The 17546-nt window shown below is 42.6% G+C and overlaps 1 protein-coding gene across 1 annotated transcript; it reads right to left on the bottom strand.

Moving 5' to 3' along the window:
* Positions 1–13778: 13778 nt before the first annotated feature.
* Positions 13779–16248, bottom strand: LOC147884245 (uncharacterized). Its single transcript, XM_087399069.1, has 3 exons — positions 15106–16248; positions 14399–14839; positions 13779–14309 (listed from the first exon to the last, which is right to left on the bottom strand). The coding sequence occupies exons 1-3, from the start codon at positions 15815–15817 to the stop codon at positions 14122–14124; spliced, it is 1341 nt and encodes a 446-aa protein (XP_087255195.1). The 5' UTR covers positions 15818–16248; the 3' UTR covers positions 13779–14121.
* Positions 16249–17546: the final 1298 nt, after the last annotated feature.

The raw sequence follows: 17546 nt of genomic DNA, 5'->3' as shown, positions 1-17546 counted from the left end.
AAGAAAGGTGAGGTCCATATGTAGGCACCTCTTACATGAGCCACCAAGCTCCACAATCATCTCCTCAATCATCTCCTCAATCAGCTCCTAGATTCTCTCAATCATCCTATGTGGCATCTACCACTACCTAACAGTGCTTATGGGCACCTAACTGTGCCTCTAGCACACACACAGAAACCAAGGTGTGCCTGGGGCATACACCTTGAGATATCCCATCATACCCCCCCTCAAGGGAATGCCTCAGGCTATATGTCAAGGATACATCTAGTCTCATAGTTTCTCATGCCATCTCATGGTGGTCAAGGATAAATCTATGGCTAGGTTCTCATGCTAGCAAGGGGTTCCCAAGGGTGTGAAGTAAACAAAAGGGATACATAAGACCTTCTAATGGTTATCTCCCTTGCATGTACATGCACACAATGTCTGCAGGAGGTACCATGGAGCAAAACACATACACATGGCCTACATCATATGGTGACCAGAGGTGTTTACAAAACACACAAAAGTTTATTTCATTCATTTTGGAGGACTATCCAAACTGAGTACCTTGACTCAACATAAAAAGAGAGATCTCGAGCATATATGGAGATGGTTCAAAAAGCATAATCTTCATAGGATGCCTCATCTTGTGGAGGCACATCAACTAAAAGTAGATTGGCAGTTTCTGGCTTTGTAGTTGCTTCCTTTTTTGCCTTACAATACTTTTCATGGTGATTGTTGTTGAGATATCGAGCTCCACTCGCGATATGCCAGGGTGAGTGTTGTGCATTTATGTCACCGACTTGTTAGCTCGAGATGCGGTTGGTACACCGCCCACGAATAATAGCTGGATGACAGATATCCTTATCTACTCTAGTTTGTGGCTCAGTTAGTATGCCACCTTAGTTAGTTGAGTTTGGTTTGAGACCCACATATAGGGTTCTTCTATTTTTCTTTGTACTAGAGTTCTTTTGGCTTACACAACTAAGAAGAGGAAAACTGTTTTCAGCCTCCACCTTTGTGTGTATTCCCCCAATTGTTCATGTGAGAAAGCCGCAAGTGAGACTCCTTCCCTCTCTCCCACTATCTTCACATGGTATCAGAGCCTTGTTCGTGGTAAGGAGCTCAAGAAAGCAAGCCAAGTTCGTGGTGTCCTGGTAAGAGGACCAGTGTTGCTTTCCTATTTCGAGTTTGGGAGAAAATCTCTGCAGGTAGCACAGCCAAAAGTGCAAGAGTGCACTGTCTCAGATTGAGACGCCCTTCGCGGTGTGGCGAGAGCGCAGTATATGCTGCGGGACGAGGCGAAGCCCTCAGTGACGTTATTTTCTAATTTGAGGTCATTTCGGGGCCCGTTTTGGAGACGGAAGTTCTCCGCAGGCACTCAGAAAAAGGCCCTGTTTTTGCTGTGCGACCACTGTTCTGCGGGTCGGTGAAAAGTTACCGCAGAAATTACATCGTATGCCTGTGTGCAGAGATATTGGGAGTTGCAGATTCATGCTTGTTGCCTGTTGATGCAAAATCGTCACTAGGAAGTGACTGTGTCGTGAAATACCACTTTCGTCAGTTTTGCAGTTCTGCCCGTGTGAGGCAAAAGCTGTGTTTTTTGCAGTGACAGAATATTTTGCAGTGTTCTGTAATGGCATCTGATTCTCTTTCACAGATTGTCACTGAAAAGTTTGACAAGAACAACTTCTAGGCATGGAAGTTTAAAATGACAAATTTCTTGATGGGAAAAGACTATTGGGAGTTCATTACAGGAAATGAAGAAGAACCTGTTCTTCCTAATGTTCCCAGTCAACAGGAAATGCAGGCATTCAAAGGATGGCATGAGAGAGCCAGGAAAGTTATGTACTGGCTGTCTATCAGTATTTCGGACTCCATGATTGTGCATATTCAAGATGCAAGTACGCCAAAGGAGGCATGGGATACTTTGGCAAAAATGTACAGCACAAATATGCAAGCGCGAAAAATGCAGCTCAAGTAGGAGCTGCACAATGTGCAGAGAGAAAACATGAGCATCAATGACTACCACATGAAGGTGAAGAAAATTGCGGATGCACTTGCTTCCATTGGGTCGCCAGTGGATGATGACGATTTGGTTTCTGTGACCTTGAATGGTCTAGGAAAGGATTATGCACAATTCCGGACATCCATTGCCGTCCGTGAAAAATTTCCAGATTTTGAGGAGTTGATTGCTCTTCTAATTTCTAAAGAGCAGAGAAATGGGGGTGCATCTTCTTCAGCAGGAACTTCAAAAGAAACTATCTTCTACTCAAATGTTGGCAGAGGTAGAGGCAGAGGTAGAGGAGGCCGATCTGCAGGCCGTGGTAGAAATAAGAATATGCATCAAACGCAAGAAAACCAGTCCTATGCAGGAGGACGTGGTAACTCTAGAGGCAGGGGGAGCCAAAGAGGCTGTGGTGGATGGCAGAGAGGCCAAAATGCAAACAGCAATGTTGAATGCTACTATTGTGGCAAAATGGGTCATATGGCTAAGGACTGCTATAAAAAGCAGAATGACATTATGACTGGAAAATTGCAGCAAGGCAATTATGCATCTTCTAGTAGGCAGGGTGATGACAGAAATGAGCATCTATTTATGGTGCAGCATATGACCAATTCTGTGACAAGTGCAGAAGAACGAAATGATGTGTGGTATGTTGACTCAGGTGCGTCAAACCACATGACAGGTCATGCAGAATGGATGCAAGATGCAAGGAAAATGAAAAAACCAGGATTTGTGGAGACTGGTGATGATACTGCACATCCTATTGTGCAGATTGACAAAATTCCTTTGTCTATGCAGGATGGGAAAAAGAAATACTTGTCTGATGTATTTCATGTCCCGAACATCACCAAGAACCTGGTTTTTGTTGGTCAGATGGTTGAGCAGGGCTTGCAGGTCAGATTCAATCCTCATGGATGCTTTGTTGAGGATATGAAAAATAATGGTCGCTTGATAGCAAAAGGAAAGAAGAAGGGCAGGATGTTTACGTTGGATGCGGACATCCCTGAATTGAGTGCAGCAATGTTTGTACATGGGACCGGTGTAGTTGTAGATATTAATATCTGGCACAAACGCATTGGTCATGTTAATATACAGCGACTTAAATCAATGCAAGCCCAAAATATTGTTGCAGGATTGCCTAAATTCAAGGTTGCAGAAATGCACAAGGTTTGTGAAGCCTGTCAATTTGGGAAACAGGCAAGGAAACCTTTTCCTAGGCATGTTCAAGAGAGTAAAAAGCCATTGGAATTAATCCACTCTCATGTGTGGACTACTAAAGCTGCATCTATTGGTGGCTGTCACTATTTTGTCACATTTATTGATGACTTCAGCAGAAAACTTTGGGTGTATTTTTTGAAAAAGAAAAGTGAAGTGTTTGGGCACTTCAAAGCTTTTAAAGCTATGGTTGAAAAAGAAACAGGCATGCAAATAAAATGCCTAAGGTCAGATGGAGGGGGAGAGTACCTCTCAAATGAGTTTGCAAGGTTCTTGCAGGAGCATGGTATAAAGCAGCAATATTCATGCAGTCATACCCCACAGTAAAATGGAATTGCAGAAAGGAAAAACAGGCATATTGGAGAGGTATCACGGGCTATGCTAAATGAAAAAGATCTACCAGATTATTATTGGGCTGAAGTAGTTGCTATAGCAGTTTATATAATGAACAGGACTCCCACTGCAGCAATACATGGCATGACGCTAGAGGAGATGTATACTGGTAGGAAACCAGATATTTCTCATTTAAAAATTTTTGGTTGCATTGCCTATGTCCATGTGCCAGATGAGTTGAGGTCCAAGTTGGATCCAAAAGCTGAGAAGTGCATCTTTATTGGTTATTCTCTACAGCAGAAAGGGTATAGATGCTATAACCCTTCTACACGTAAGTTCACAGTGAGCAGAGATGTTGTTTTTGATGAGATGAGCAGCTGGTATAAACCAGTGAATGTGATGATTGATGTAGATGCACAAAATGGTAATGCTGCACAGATTTCATAGCAGCAATCACAAAATATTAGTTGACCTGGAGTGTCCTCTAGCAGTGGTTCACATACTTCGCCATGGACAGGCAGATTGCGATCAGGAGAATCTCCTCAAAAGCAATGCAGAGAGTGGTATGCAGGTATCACGAAAAGGAAAAGAGAAGGTAGATCAGCCCATGTTTGATGTGAATGCAGGTCACTCTTATGTGGATGGTGAATCCAGTGGCTCAGAACAGAGCATTGATGATGAGTTGGGTATTCCTTCTGTTGTTACACCTGGAGTGAGGAAGACCAGGGATGTTTTGAGAGCACCTGGAAGTGAGCCTATTTTGCGCAGGTCTACCAGGGTTAGGTATCCTATGGATAGGCTGAAATATGATGGATTTACAGCCATTCACTATGCCTATATGGTCAAAGTGATACAGGAACCAGAACCCACTTCTTTTGAGCAAGCCATGGGAAATGAAAAATGGGAGAAAGCCATGGATGAAGAAATGGATGCCTTGGATGCTAATGCTACATGGGAATTGGTGCCTTTGCCTAAAGACAAGAATGCAATTGGCTGTAAGTGGGTTTATAAGATCAAGCACAATGCAGATGGTTCTGTGAATAGATACAAGGCAAGATTAGTTGTCAAGGGGTATGCACAGACATATGGCATTGATTATGAAGAAACTTTCAGCCCGGTTGCAAGGATGGCAACCGTAAGAGCAGCCATTGCTATGGTTGCATCAAAGGGATGGTCTTTACATCAGATGGATGTAAAGAATGCCTTCTTGCATGGTGATTTGCAAGAAGAGGTCTTTATGGAGCAGCCAGCAGGTTATGTTCATGCTATTCATCCTGAGTTTCAGGTTGAAGAAAGCCTTGTATGGCTTGAAGCAAGCACCTACAGCATGGTCTGACAAGATAGGACAGTATCTTGTCACTATTGGCTTTCAGATTTCCAAGGCAGATTTCTCACTCTATGTGAGAAAAATAGAGAAAGGGATTATGCTGCTGGTCATTTATGTTGATGATTTGATCATCACAGGTGATAGTGATGAAGATATCCTTCATGTGAAAATGCTATTGAGATAGAAGTTTGAGATGAAGGATTTGGGAGAGCTGCGTTATTTCTTGGGCATTGAGGTGATTAGATCACCAAGTGGGATACAGCTCTTGCAGAGGCAGTATGGATTGGACATGCTGTAAGCCTATTTCAGTTCCTTTGGAGCAGAATGTGAAGCTGAGTGCAGATGCAGGTGAGCTTCTGGAAGACCCTACTATGTACAGACGCATAGTAGGAAGTTTGATTTACATGACTATTACCAGGCCAGATTTGAGCTATGCTGTTGGATTGGTAAGTCAGTTTATGCAGGCTCCAAGGAAACCGCATTTGGATGCGGCTAGACGCATACTCAGGTATGTGAAGTCCACATTGCAGTATAGACTATTTTATGAGGCTGGGGTTCAGATACAGTTGCATGGATACACTGATGCTAATTGGGCTGGTAGTATTTCTGATAGGCGATCTACCAGTGGATATGTGTTCTCTTTTGGGAGTGCTGCAGTCACTTGGAGCAGCAAGAAACAGCCTACAGTTGCCTTGTCGAGCACAGAGGCTGAGTACAGAGGTGCAGCAATGGCTGCATGTGAGGAAGCTTGGTTGCATAAGCTACTCTATGATATGCATCAGTCTACAGATGGGCCGATTGTCATTTATTGTGACAACATGAGTAGTATACATTTGGCAAAGAACCCAGTCTTTCATGCCAGAACAAAGCACATTGAGGTGCATTATCACTATGTGTGGGAGAAGGTTTTACTAGGTCTTATTGATCTAGTTTATGTCAGCACAGAGGATCAGGTAGCTGACATATTCACGAAAGCATTGAGCGTAGAGAAGCTGCGCAAGTTCAGAGACCTGCTTGGTGTGCAGGAATTGGGATTGAGCTCGAGGGGGAGTGTTGAGATATCGAGCTCCACTCGCGATATGCCAGGGTGACTGTTGTGCATTTATGTCACCGACTTGTTAGCTGGAGATGCGGTTGGTACACCGCCCACGAATAATAGCTGGATGACAGCTATCCTTATCTACTCTAGTTTGTGGCTCAGTTAGTATGCCACCTTAGTTAGTTGAGTTTGGTTTGAGACCCACATATAGGGTTCTTCTATTTTTCTTTGTACTAGAGTTCTTTTGGCTTACACAACTAAGAAGAGGAAAACTATTTTCAGCCTCCACCTTTGTGTGTATTCCCCCAATTGTTCATGTGAGAAAGCCGCAAGTGAGACTCCTTCCCTCTCTCCCACTATCTTCACAATTGTTTTTGCCACAATGTTTGCAAGGATCAATCTTTTGAGAGGTGATTAGTCTTCCCACAATGTTTGCAAGGTGAAAACTTGCCCTTTTGAGTTTTTAAGGCATAGGCTGTGTCATTGCCTCTCCGGAGTTCCATGTGCCTTTCTTCTTCTTGAAGAGCAGTAATAAGATCTTCAAGTGTAGGATTAGGAAGATTTTTCAAAGTGGTAACAACATGATCATAATCTTCAGGCATACTTTTGAGCAACACTGCCATTGCATCATCTGTAGTGATTGGAGAGTTGATAGAAGCAAGTTGAGTCATGAGACTCCGCATATGATTGACATGGGCAGCTAAAGGAGTGCCACTAGCATCTTCAATACAAAGAAAGCAACGTTAAGTGACAATTTTGAGATGTGAGAGCTAGCACCAAAAATAATATCAAGCTTCTGCCAAGCTTCAGAAGGACTTCAGAAGGAGACTCCAAATCAGAAATGTGATGAATATAGTCATCTCCTAAGCCAAGAGCAATGATGCCATAGGCTTTCTCCTCTCTAGCAGGATCTCGTGTCGGGCATGTAGGAGCTGAGGATTCTCCAGCATTAGAGGCTGTTGAAGAAGAAGTTGAAGCAGGTTTGACAAGCCCCCATAGGTCTTCCCTCATCAATGCAAAATTAACCTTCATCTGCCATGTGTGAAAGCCTTTACCATTGAACTTATCCATATTCAAGAAGGTAGCCATGAGAGGGTCTAACCCAAATTATGCAGTGTCTACTCTCTTACAAGGCTAGAAAGAGTTGAAGAGCTTCGAAGTACAAGCATTTAGAGTAGCAAATACTTGTAACCAAATTCCATACTACAAATCATAATGAAAATGATGCTTCAACTTGCATGCTTCATAGAGGTGGCTAAATGAAAGTATTCCAAGCAAATCCAGGTATAGCAAGTTAAAGGAAAGTTGTAGCCACACTTGTACTGATGCTATTCAACACTGTAAAACATCAAAAATGCTAAAGTAGCATCTAATGTAGCATCAAACTCGCAACATTGTCAAAACTGTCCAAAACAGAGGCCTGAACTTGGAGGGCTTGTATCTCACTCTTCAAAGAAAAGAAAAGAGGGCTTTCTAGGTAGAAACAAAGCTGGTATACCAGAGAAGAGCCATTGAGGAGGAGAGGCGAAATGCCACGTCACGTTGCCATAGCCAATAGCTTGAAAGTCGACTGGTTTTTTTGCTGTTTCTCCCTCCCTAGTGGACCATTTCCCTTCAAATCTGGACAAGAGCTAGCTCATACTATTGTGCAAGCTTGGCTTAGAGGAATTTTGGAATGGCTTCTTCAGCAATTCGCGTTGCAAGAAAAGGCATAAGGAGGAAGATGACTGTTGCGCGGTTTCGTGGGCAGCATTCTCTAATTCCTCTGACGTGGAAGTTTGCCCATACATGAGTGTACAGCTCAGAGGATTTGGAGAATGGCAAAAAGATGAGGGAGAACAAGCTCTCACAAGTTTGGGGAAGAAATGGTGAAGATGAAGAAGAAGAAGAAGAAGATGGAGAAGAAGAAGATGATGACATGGCATAAATGGGCTCAAGGAGGATCATAGTGCTTTGGTACCATGTTGAAGAATTGAAAGGAAAGCATGAAGCTGAACACGAAATGAGAATGTTTGCTTGCTTATGGAATGAAGAAAGGTGAGGTCCATATGTAGGCACCTCTTACATGAACCACCAAGCTCCACAATCATCTCCTCAATCAGCTCCTAGATTCTCTCAATCATCCTATGTGGCATCTACCACTACCTAACAGTGCTTATGGGCACCTAACTGTGCCTCTAGCACACACACATAGAAACCAAGGTGTGCCTACGGCATACATCTTGAGATATCCCATCAAATGGCGTAAGGCAACCTATGGGAGTATCCAAAAATATCAAGATACACATTAAAAATGGCATTTTGCTACCTTGCATTGACAATTATACAAATCTCTCTTCTTTAAGCTTGCTTGAGGATAGAAAAAGGTAGTCACACAAAGGCTTTTGATGAAAACATACTTCACATTGTTTCTGGTTGGAAAATACAAGAGATTAACAAGTCATCCTTGATACAAGTCCCCAAATGTATGCCTTCACAATGGCACTACAAACTTTAACTATGATAGTAAGCAGGAGTGGCCATAGCTTCCTATGTATGATGAACATGAATGACCTCCTTCACTGAAGAGGATGCATTCACTTCTTAATATCTGGCTTCGCTATGAAAGAGAGACCTTCAACTATTTTTTACTGACCTATGGAATGCAAAGCCAATTGCAAAGAATTTGTTATCAACATCTTCAAGCTAATCTATGTTTGTGGATTGATTAATACCAAAATGAATGTCTCTAGCATCATGCAAACTAAAAGTGAGAGCGTAATACACATATATGAGAACTATGTAGTCCTGTTGCTTTATTCTTGTTATCTTCACACCCCTCTAATGGGTCTCACCTAATTCCTTGTTGAGGTATAATTCTCCTTACCCAACATAATATTTCATACATGTAACTAGACCTAAGGACACACCTAATTGAAAAGGCCTTTTATTAGTAAAAGGAGGGGAATAACTTCAAAATTTCATGTGAAGGAGGGATTCGAACTTGAGGCATCCTATGCCCACTCATAGGGCCTTCCACTAGGTTACATGAGAAGATGTGAGAGAATTATTTTAAAAGGGTTTTAAAATCCTTACTCCTCATAATAAGGGGGGAGGGGGGCCCTGCCTTCATAAATAAAAGGTTTTCCTCTTTCTTCACTCTCTAGTTTACTAACCCCCCCACCTTACCCTCATAATAAGGGGTGAGGGGGGCCCTTCCCTCATAAATAGAGGTTTTTCCTCATTCTTCACTCTCTCGTTTACTACCCCCCACCCCCCCTGCCTTACCCTCATAATAAGGGGTGAGGGGGGGCCCTTTCCTCATAAATAGAGGTTTTGCCTCTTTCTTCACTCTCTTGTTTACTACCCCCCCCCCCCCCTCCCCCGGCCCTGCCTTCACCACCATTCCCCTCCTCTCTTCTACACTAATGAATACATCATTGAGTTTTTTTTAGTTAGGGGGACCTATTGCACATATCTGAGAACTCTTTTAGTTGCATTTCAATGAATCCAATTAAACAATCCATAAAGCGACTTTGTAATCTTGTCACATAGGTATGAGAGATTTCTCTTGTTTTGGAGCTTTTACCCTTTGTGAGCTTCGCTCTTCCTTTGCACTTCACTTTCTCTACATGGTATCAAAGCTCCGGGTTACCTTTCTTTCTCTTCCTTCTCCCTCTTGACATGTCAAGTTGTTGAGAGTTTGCTACTCCCTTGGCTTTGCACTTATGGTTTGAAAGAAGATTATTTTTCCTACACGAAGAGCCATTTGTTCTAAAGGTTTCTAGGCTATCTACTATTGTTCATTGGAATACTGGTTGTTTGCTAGATATTTAATCTCTTTTGTTATATGGTATCTTTACACACATGTTTGGTGAAGTTTGTTTTTTCCTTTTTGGAATGTTGGAGGAGAATCAAGTCTCTAACTCACATGTCAGACCAATGCACTTTCCCTTTTGCATTGGTGGTGCAAGGTTGAGTCACAAGTAAAGTTTAGTTGTTGCAATCCCTACGTTGGGGAGTTTTGTAGGTTCGCCTTTGCCTAGGTGGTTGTGACTGTTTAGGGCTTCTCTAAAACAATCTTTGCAATATCAAATGTAAAAAATATTCAAGATTTACAACTATGAAATCTTTTAAATAAATTTATAGCTTTTAAGGAAGTATATAAAGAGTTTATTATTTTTTCATGGTCCATTGGGTTCCCTTCCTTCAATTGCTCCACTTGTTATTCCCTTCCTTGTCCACTAGGACACTTGGTCCTTTACATGCCTAACTCTTTAGTCTTGAAACTAAGCTAGTGAACTATGTGTAATTGAGAGAGTCAAATGGAGCATTTGTATCTAGATCATTGAATTAAAGTTGGCATCTAACAATCTCATCGTCCAAGAAATTGACATTGGCTCACAATCCATGGTACTCTTACCATAGGGATGATGTCCTCTTATCCATATCTTGATCCTTTAAAACATCAAAGGCATTTGAAGGCCTATTTCTTGTAGGCTTCTCCATTGTGTTTTCAACACTATTAATCCTAATAGTCCCCTTTCTTCTATTGTGGGTGCATCTTCCCTATACTAAATGATAACATGTTCCTTTGTGTTTTTACCCTCACATGTACCATTGAAATCCTTGTGACACTCCTAATGAGTGTTCTTGCTATACCACTTAGGTTCATCTTGTTGGCTAAGTTTCTATTTGCCATCTTGGTCTTTGTGGGTAATCTCTGATAAAGTGCCCCATCCCACATAGGAAACAAGAGTTGGGTAAACTTCGATAAATTTGGAATCCCACCTAGATCAGAGATTTGGAAGGCAGGAATGCGTCTAGAGTAAACTAACATCCCAAAGTATAACTGACAAGGTTTGATATTGAATAATCCATATCCCATGCCTAAGGATACTAGTAGCCATCTCAAATTGGTCAAAGAGGAACGCGTATCACCTAAAACCAGATATTCACCATTAGAACCTTTTTCACATTCATCTTAAACAAGTCTTTTTCCATCCATGTTATATGTATTTGTATCATCATATTAAAATAGATTCTTCAACAAGTCTTCTTCTATCCATGGTGGGTGAGACACAGATACACACTTTGCACTTTTAGTGTATGTCGAGGAATCCATAGAAAAAACCTCAAGATATTAGTTGAGAAAATATAAAGTTGAAGTCACAAGGTCGGTTGAGCAGTGAAGATGCCTAAGGCAGCTACTATGTACAAAATGTAAGGAGGTTTGTTTATGGAAGGTATTTTTTAATTTTGGGGGACTTATGGCTGGGGCCATTTAGGATAGGATGAGATCTGATATATATGGTATGTACATGATGTAGGGGATTCCAAATTCAAACATGTATACAAATGGAAGAGTCACCAAATGGGTCAAAGCAAGGCTCAGGAAGCAGGGCTCAATTCATCAGTTTAGTGATACAAATCATGACAACGAAGTTCCAAATTCAATATACAAAGTATATCACTTACTATCCAAGAGTGAATAGTCAAGCGGAGGCCACAAACAAGGGAACATACTTCACAAGAATATGAACAAAAATCACAATGACTAGGATCATGAGATGCAAATCATGCTATCGGTCTATCAGAAACATTGAAGCTCACCACAAGGCACACGCCTTTCCAACTAGGATCTGCTCAAGAAGTAGTAGTGCGAATGGATTTTCTTATACCAACCCTGAGAGAATTAGTGCAATATACGAATGGTCAAGAGGAACCACTAAAGAATAGGCTAGGTGAAGTGATGAAGATTGACAAATTCTGGTGGCAGAGGACAACCCGCGACTATAGGGACTATAATAATCTAGAGGAGGAAGATGAGGCATGAGAGACACATCAAAAAGGGTAAATTTATAGAAGGTTTGATGGTTTTTCTCTACAATGCCAAGCTAGCGGCGAAGAAACAATAAATTTGTGAATTTTGGATTGGGCAATAAAAGACCAAACATTGTCATGATAATGGGACAATGATTCTAGAAGATTTGGAAGGGCGCAAATTATCAAAGCCATTGAACATACATTGCTAGTTGGTAGATGTTAGATGTTAGTTGGTAGATGTTAAATGTTTGGTAGATGCTAGATGCTAGTTGGTAGATGTTAAATGTTGGTAGGAGGGGCCTACAGTAAGAGATTGGACAAGCATAGCTAGTTGGTGGTCGTTAGATGTCAAATCAGGTGGCGATGCTTCGACCACCACAATTACCACTAAGTTACAAGCTAAAGGGATATGTAGCTCTAACAAACCTAAGGTAGCTTCTCCCTTTGAACAAAGAAGTATAGATAGAAGAGTTGAAGGTAGCTATGGATCACACTACTAAGGGGAAAACCCTGGAAGAAAATGGTCTTCTTGTTGAATTGTACCTTTGTTTTTGGGAAATTGTGGGCCCCAAGTTGCTAGAGTTTTGGTGGGAGTCTAGTGTTTTAGACCATAAAGTTAACATAGGCATGACTTAAGTAGGCCACAAGAAGGACTCAAAATTTTGATCCCCCAAGTATGCTAAACATAGGCTATAAGATGATATCTAAGGCATTGTCAATGAGGTTGAGCGGTTGTAGAGAAGAGAGAATCAGAAAGAGTTTGACACATATTAAAAATTATTGACTTTATGGAAGATGTAGAATATGCAGAAGAGTAAAGACAGGATATATGCTTCAGGAAAGCAGATTTTGATAGTGCCTATGATAGAATGGAAAGGGGCTTCACCACCAATTCTTATAGGACATGGAACTTGGGCCCAAGTTTCAAGTTTTTGTTATACTCTCCCAAAGAATTCTAGAACCAAGATTGAAGTTATTGGGTTGGCATCTCCATATTGATAGGAAGAGATCTCTCAGGCAATTTTGTCCATTATCTCATTTACTTTTTTCTATATAGCAATAGGCACCATGGGATGGCTCATTCAAGATAAAGTTGATAATGGGTTCATTAAGGGCATCCACGTGGACTATAGAAGTCAAATAATTTGTAACAGTTTATTGATGACAAAAATTTGACACCCCACAATGATGGTTTAGTGGGGGACAATTGTCCTTTGTCTTGAAATCTTGTATGCACCTTCTAGTTCCAAGATAAACCATAGGATACTTCCTACATCACTTTGCCCCCTCTAGCTACTAGCACATCACTCAAGTTACTTTTCGTGCCATGTACCCTTGTTTTGGCCTTTCAACAATTAGGTATTTCATTGGGTTCCATAATTCTCTTAACGTTAGGTTGGAGTGGGCGTTGCAAAGATTAAAAGAGAAAATTCAAAGTGGTGGGGCCTCCAACCTTCATTGGTACGAAGAAATATTGTCTTAATCCTTTTATCTACCCTTCAGTTATATACTTCATTTCTTGTTGGTAGCCCTTCAAAAGTGGCCTCAACAAACTCAATGCCCTTCTAAGGGGGGTTTTATAAGTGACTCGATAGTTAGGAGGAAATTTCACATTCTCCCAAAGAAAGGAAGAGGTTTGGATATTGTGGACTTAGAAAAGGTAGATTCTAAATGCCCTCCATAGAAGTGACAACTTATGCCTTCTTTTCTCAAAAGAGATCTTGCTAATACCAAACCCATGAGATGTAAATGTGATGTAGCCTCCCTCTTCCACAAACCACCCTCTTCTACTAAAGGGTTAGAGCTATCAAGATATTGTGGAGAGCCTAAAAGTCCCTCAAGCCTTACACCAAGACCAAAGCTCTCTAGGAAGATGAGGGTCTTCACTGCTCATAATCTAGGAGGGTTGGGAAGCCATTGCTCTCTGTGTAGATAATCTAGGAGGGTTGGGAAGCCATTGCAAAACTGTAATGTCCAACGCATAGAAACAACTCAGGATTACACTAAATAGGGTAATTAAGAATTCCTCTTTACTCTCTTCATTTTGGGTGCTTCCTTTCTGATATTTTGCACATTATTCATTCACAATCAGCTTTCCAGTAATCTGCTGCCGCTCCACTTGAGAGGAAAAAGGTTGCACAGTATTGCAGTGTATACCGCTGGACAACCAAAATGGCTGTCAGCAAAAAAATCCATTTCCTTTAAAAGAGGTAATGAAATGGGACTCATAATCGAAAGCATGTTTAAGACTTCAAATTGGAGAGCAGCAAGAGAAGGGCATTCCCGCAAGTAAAAAGTATCACATTACAACTGAATTTGACAGGAGCATTTTATTTGCTACACACTGTAGACTTACAATTCCATGGCAGCAGCTTCTTAACACATGGCCCCTATACAGCATGCTGACACGCTGCCCTACTCAGTTGAACTGGACTCAAGCTGCAATGGCCTAGTCAATGACTGGACCCATGTTCTAGCTTGCTCCCATGGAGCAAACTTGTAACAAAGCAGGCCAGTAGTTCCAACACAAAAGGCAGCACCAAAGCATCCAAGAACCAGCCTTTGTCTCTTCTGGCGTCTCCGTCTTCGTCTTTGAGCAATCTCTGTTGTATACAATCCATGTCCACAGTCAGAGCAAGAAACTTCCAGGATTCCCAAAATACAATAAATGACTTTAAAACCAGATTCTGACCTATAGCCTCCTGATTCCTCTGAGACATTTCATGATTGACAAGCTCATAATACTGCAATTTATCCCGTAACCTTGAGATTTCCCAGTTCTTGGTTCTCATAATGCTCTCCAACTCCTCTTCTTTTACTGCTCTGACAGCAGCACTGGCTACAGCTCCTCCAACAAGTCTTGCGACCAACAATTTCTGGGAGAAAAGTTCAAACGGATCGACCTTTTCCTGCCCACTTTCCGACACATCATGTTCACAGGACCGTGATGATATAGATAATCCGATTAATGAACACCTCCTAGCCATTTCATTCCACTGCTGCTGCAATGAGGACAAGGCTTCCTCTGCTCTAATTCGCCTTGCAACCTCCTCTTGCAATCTTCGTGCCATCTTTTCGCTTGACTTAATCGGGGACCTGGCGTGAGAAAAACTTTCATCCTCGCTGGTGGAGTCTGAGAAAACACGAAAACGTTATTCCCACCGACAGAAGCTTAAACACTAAACGTTTGGATTGCTTTCCCCTTAGCGAGTATCTCCAAGACCTCGAATCTGTAGTCATTGAGCAAGAACCAACACTAGCCTATGGCAAAGTATTTCTTACTGAAGTATTGGAAAACAAAACTCCGAAAGAGGGGGAACAAATCGTTGTGCGCGTCAGGATTTCGTTGAATGCATTGCATCCTCGCAAAAAATCAACTCTGAGGTAGAGAAGTAGTACCATCATACGGGCCGTCTGGAGCATCAAAGAATTCCTCGCTGATCAGAGAGGTAGCTGAAGATGCCAGACGACGGCACTCCTCGCCTGCTGCCGGTGGTTGAATTTGCGGATACCCAACAATTGCTTCATTCCTAAACACCTTGTCCATCCCGACCTTGCCTGAGGCATCCTGTGCAGAAATTTTATTTGCGTGGTTTTTCCCACTATGGTCAATTTCAATCTCGAAAACTTCGCTCTCCCCTTGCTGCCCAGAAACTTCCGCTGTCATGTCTTCGTTTCCAGCTGATACGACACCGGTCCTTTCAGTCTCCGACATGGTAAAGCCCTTTTCAGAATCCTCCAAGAACTTCCCAACTCTCAACTCTGCCATGGCGATCCCAATCGCCCCTTCAGCATGCTCTTCCTCATCCGCATTCAAGCCGCTCTGAGGCGCACTCTGCCACTTCGCATCGGTCGTTTGGGCTCCAACGGTCCCTCTAGCGTCCACAATCCCATTTTGCACAGGACAGCGCCGCTTATGATTGAGGACATAGGGTGAAGGCGAAAAGGAAGAGGGGGAGGGGGGGCGTTGAGGGGTGGGCGTTGCGTACAAGGGAGGGTAGAAGGAGAAGGGAGTCGTGCGATCGGAGGAAGCAAGATTCTCTCGTTCCATGGAAGAGGAAGAAGGGGGGTCTATGAGTCTGTGGAAGGCCGTAACGGAAAAAACCGACATGTCTGCTTCGCGAGCTGCTTAGCGAGGTCAAAAGGAGGAGAAAGAAGAGAGGCGTGGAGTGTGGGAGAAGGCGCAAATGTCAGCAGAGGTGGAGGGGATCCGCCATGGACGGCATGGTGTGGAGCTCTTGTGGGGTGAATCGCCATAGCCAGCCCCCTGGGAGGGGGGCTGATGAGGGAGGCAGAGCGACGAAAGAAAGAGGCAAAAGGTCGTGTAGTAACTAGAGAGTGATGGAGCTCCAAGAGGTGCGCAGGCGATACGCCATAGACAGCCAGCAAGCTACCTTCTTCTGTTGCTGAAGCTGTTGCCCGCCATAGCCAGCGAGCTTGTGCCTCGAAATTCAGATTAGGGTTTGACCCGCCATAGCCTGGCTAGCCAAGCTTGTGCTCCAACTGCAGCCATTGAAAACATTAGGACGTGTTTCACAAGTCACAAAGAAGATACCTTTTCAAACACAGCTGCCACGTGTCCAATGCTGAGCTGTCCATGTGTAGACCGAGAGAGGGGCTGTGAGAGAGAGAGAGAGAGAGAGAAGGACAAGGATTTTTGGCCTCCCGTGAGGTAGATCTAAGAGCCAGTGCCCACCACGTCCAAACATGCGCATTTGGGGCGAGTTTGGAGCTTCAAAATGAGTTTCCTTGCTTGAACAAACGAGGGAAACTCTTTCATATGCATACTAACTGCCTGCAGCGAGCTCCACTCTTGCAGAGCTCTCGGGAGTTGCAGCGTTTTTATTGGCTCGGTAGAGGCTCTCGAGTGTTGGAGGAGCATTGAAGACAATGCTCAGAGCCAAATGGCAACCCCCCATTGGTTGGACGCGAAATGGAGCACTAATGCTCAAATTTGCATCCTCCGAAAATGGAGGTGTCAATTCTAGCATCAATGGCGCTCCAGGCCTGCTCCGATATTCGAGCCAGCCTCTATTGGTGGCGCATTCCCACCCTTGTGTGCAAGTGAAGGTGATTCTAAAGAAGTGAAAAATGGCCATTTTTTATTTTTAATAAATCATGATTTATTTTATGATCCACTTGCTATTTTCTTCTCTACAAATCCTCCATATTTTTAGCCACTCTCTCTCTCCCTCCCCCCCCCCCCCCCTCTCTCTCTCTCTCTCTCATGAGCTTTCAATTCATCAGCTCTCCACCCTCTTTTCCTCTCTACAAATCCAATTGTCTTCTTTTTTGGTATTCTAGATTTTATGAATGATTTATTATCATTCACCTTGTTTTTAACTTTACTCCACAAAGCTCGACCCTCACGAGGTCATCAGACGTTGATCCTCGAGATCGAACTCAACAAACCCAACAAGCCTACTCACCAAGAGCGGTAGAAATGTTGGCCTGGATGAGACTATATACACACTAAAGAGATGAATTTCTCTCTATCTGTGTGTGTGTGTGTGTGTGTGTGTGTGTGAGAGAGAGAGAGAGAGAGAGAGAGAGAGAGAGAGAGAGACCCACACATATCTTTCTTAACAGTCCCCATGCAGTTCCAATGTTGGTAAGATTTCAATATTAAGTTGAGTAAACAAAGCATCTATCTAACAAACAAATAGGCAAATCATAGAGAAATTGTCTCAGTGCTTAGTGACATCTAGAAGTAGTGAAAATTGGAAAAAGTTGAATCTCTTCAGACTTTATGATTCCTGTCCACACACACACACACATGAAAGCATGCACACGAAAGACACACATAGATAGAGACCAAGGGACTTCCACACAATGCATTC

This window comes from Dipteris shenzhenensis, chromosome 27, assembly GCF_047967505.1.
Source record: "Dipteris shenzhenensis isolate YYH24624 ecotype China chromosome 27, Dip_SZ_1.0, whole genome shotgun sequence".
Taxonomy (NCBI): domain Eukaryota; kingdom Viridiplantae; phylum Streptophyta; class Polypodiopsida; order Gleicheniales; family Dipteridaceae; genus Dipteris; species Dipteris shenzhenensis.
The sequence above is the reverse complement of the archived record's forward strand: the minus strand, read 5'-3'. Positions and strand labels throughout refer to the sequence as shown.

Excerpts from the sequence above, each read along its gene's own strand:
- LOC147884245 (XM_087399069.1), bottom strand. The coding sequence starts at position 15,817 with ATGTCGGTTTTTTCCGTTACGGCCTTCCACAGACTCATAGACCCCCCT. Across the intron at positions 14,840-15,105 it reads TCCAGACGGCCCGTATGATG|ACTCCACCAGCGAGGATGAA; the intron begins GTACTACTTCTC and ends GTGTTTTCTCAG. Across the intron at positions 14,310-14,398 it reads GAGGAATCAGGAGGCTATAG|AGATTGCTCAAAGACGAAGA; the intron begins GTCAGAATCTGG and ends TGTATACAACAG.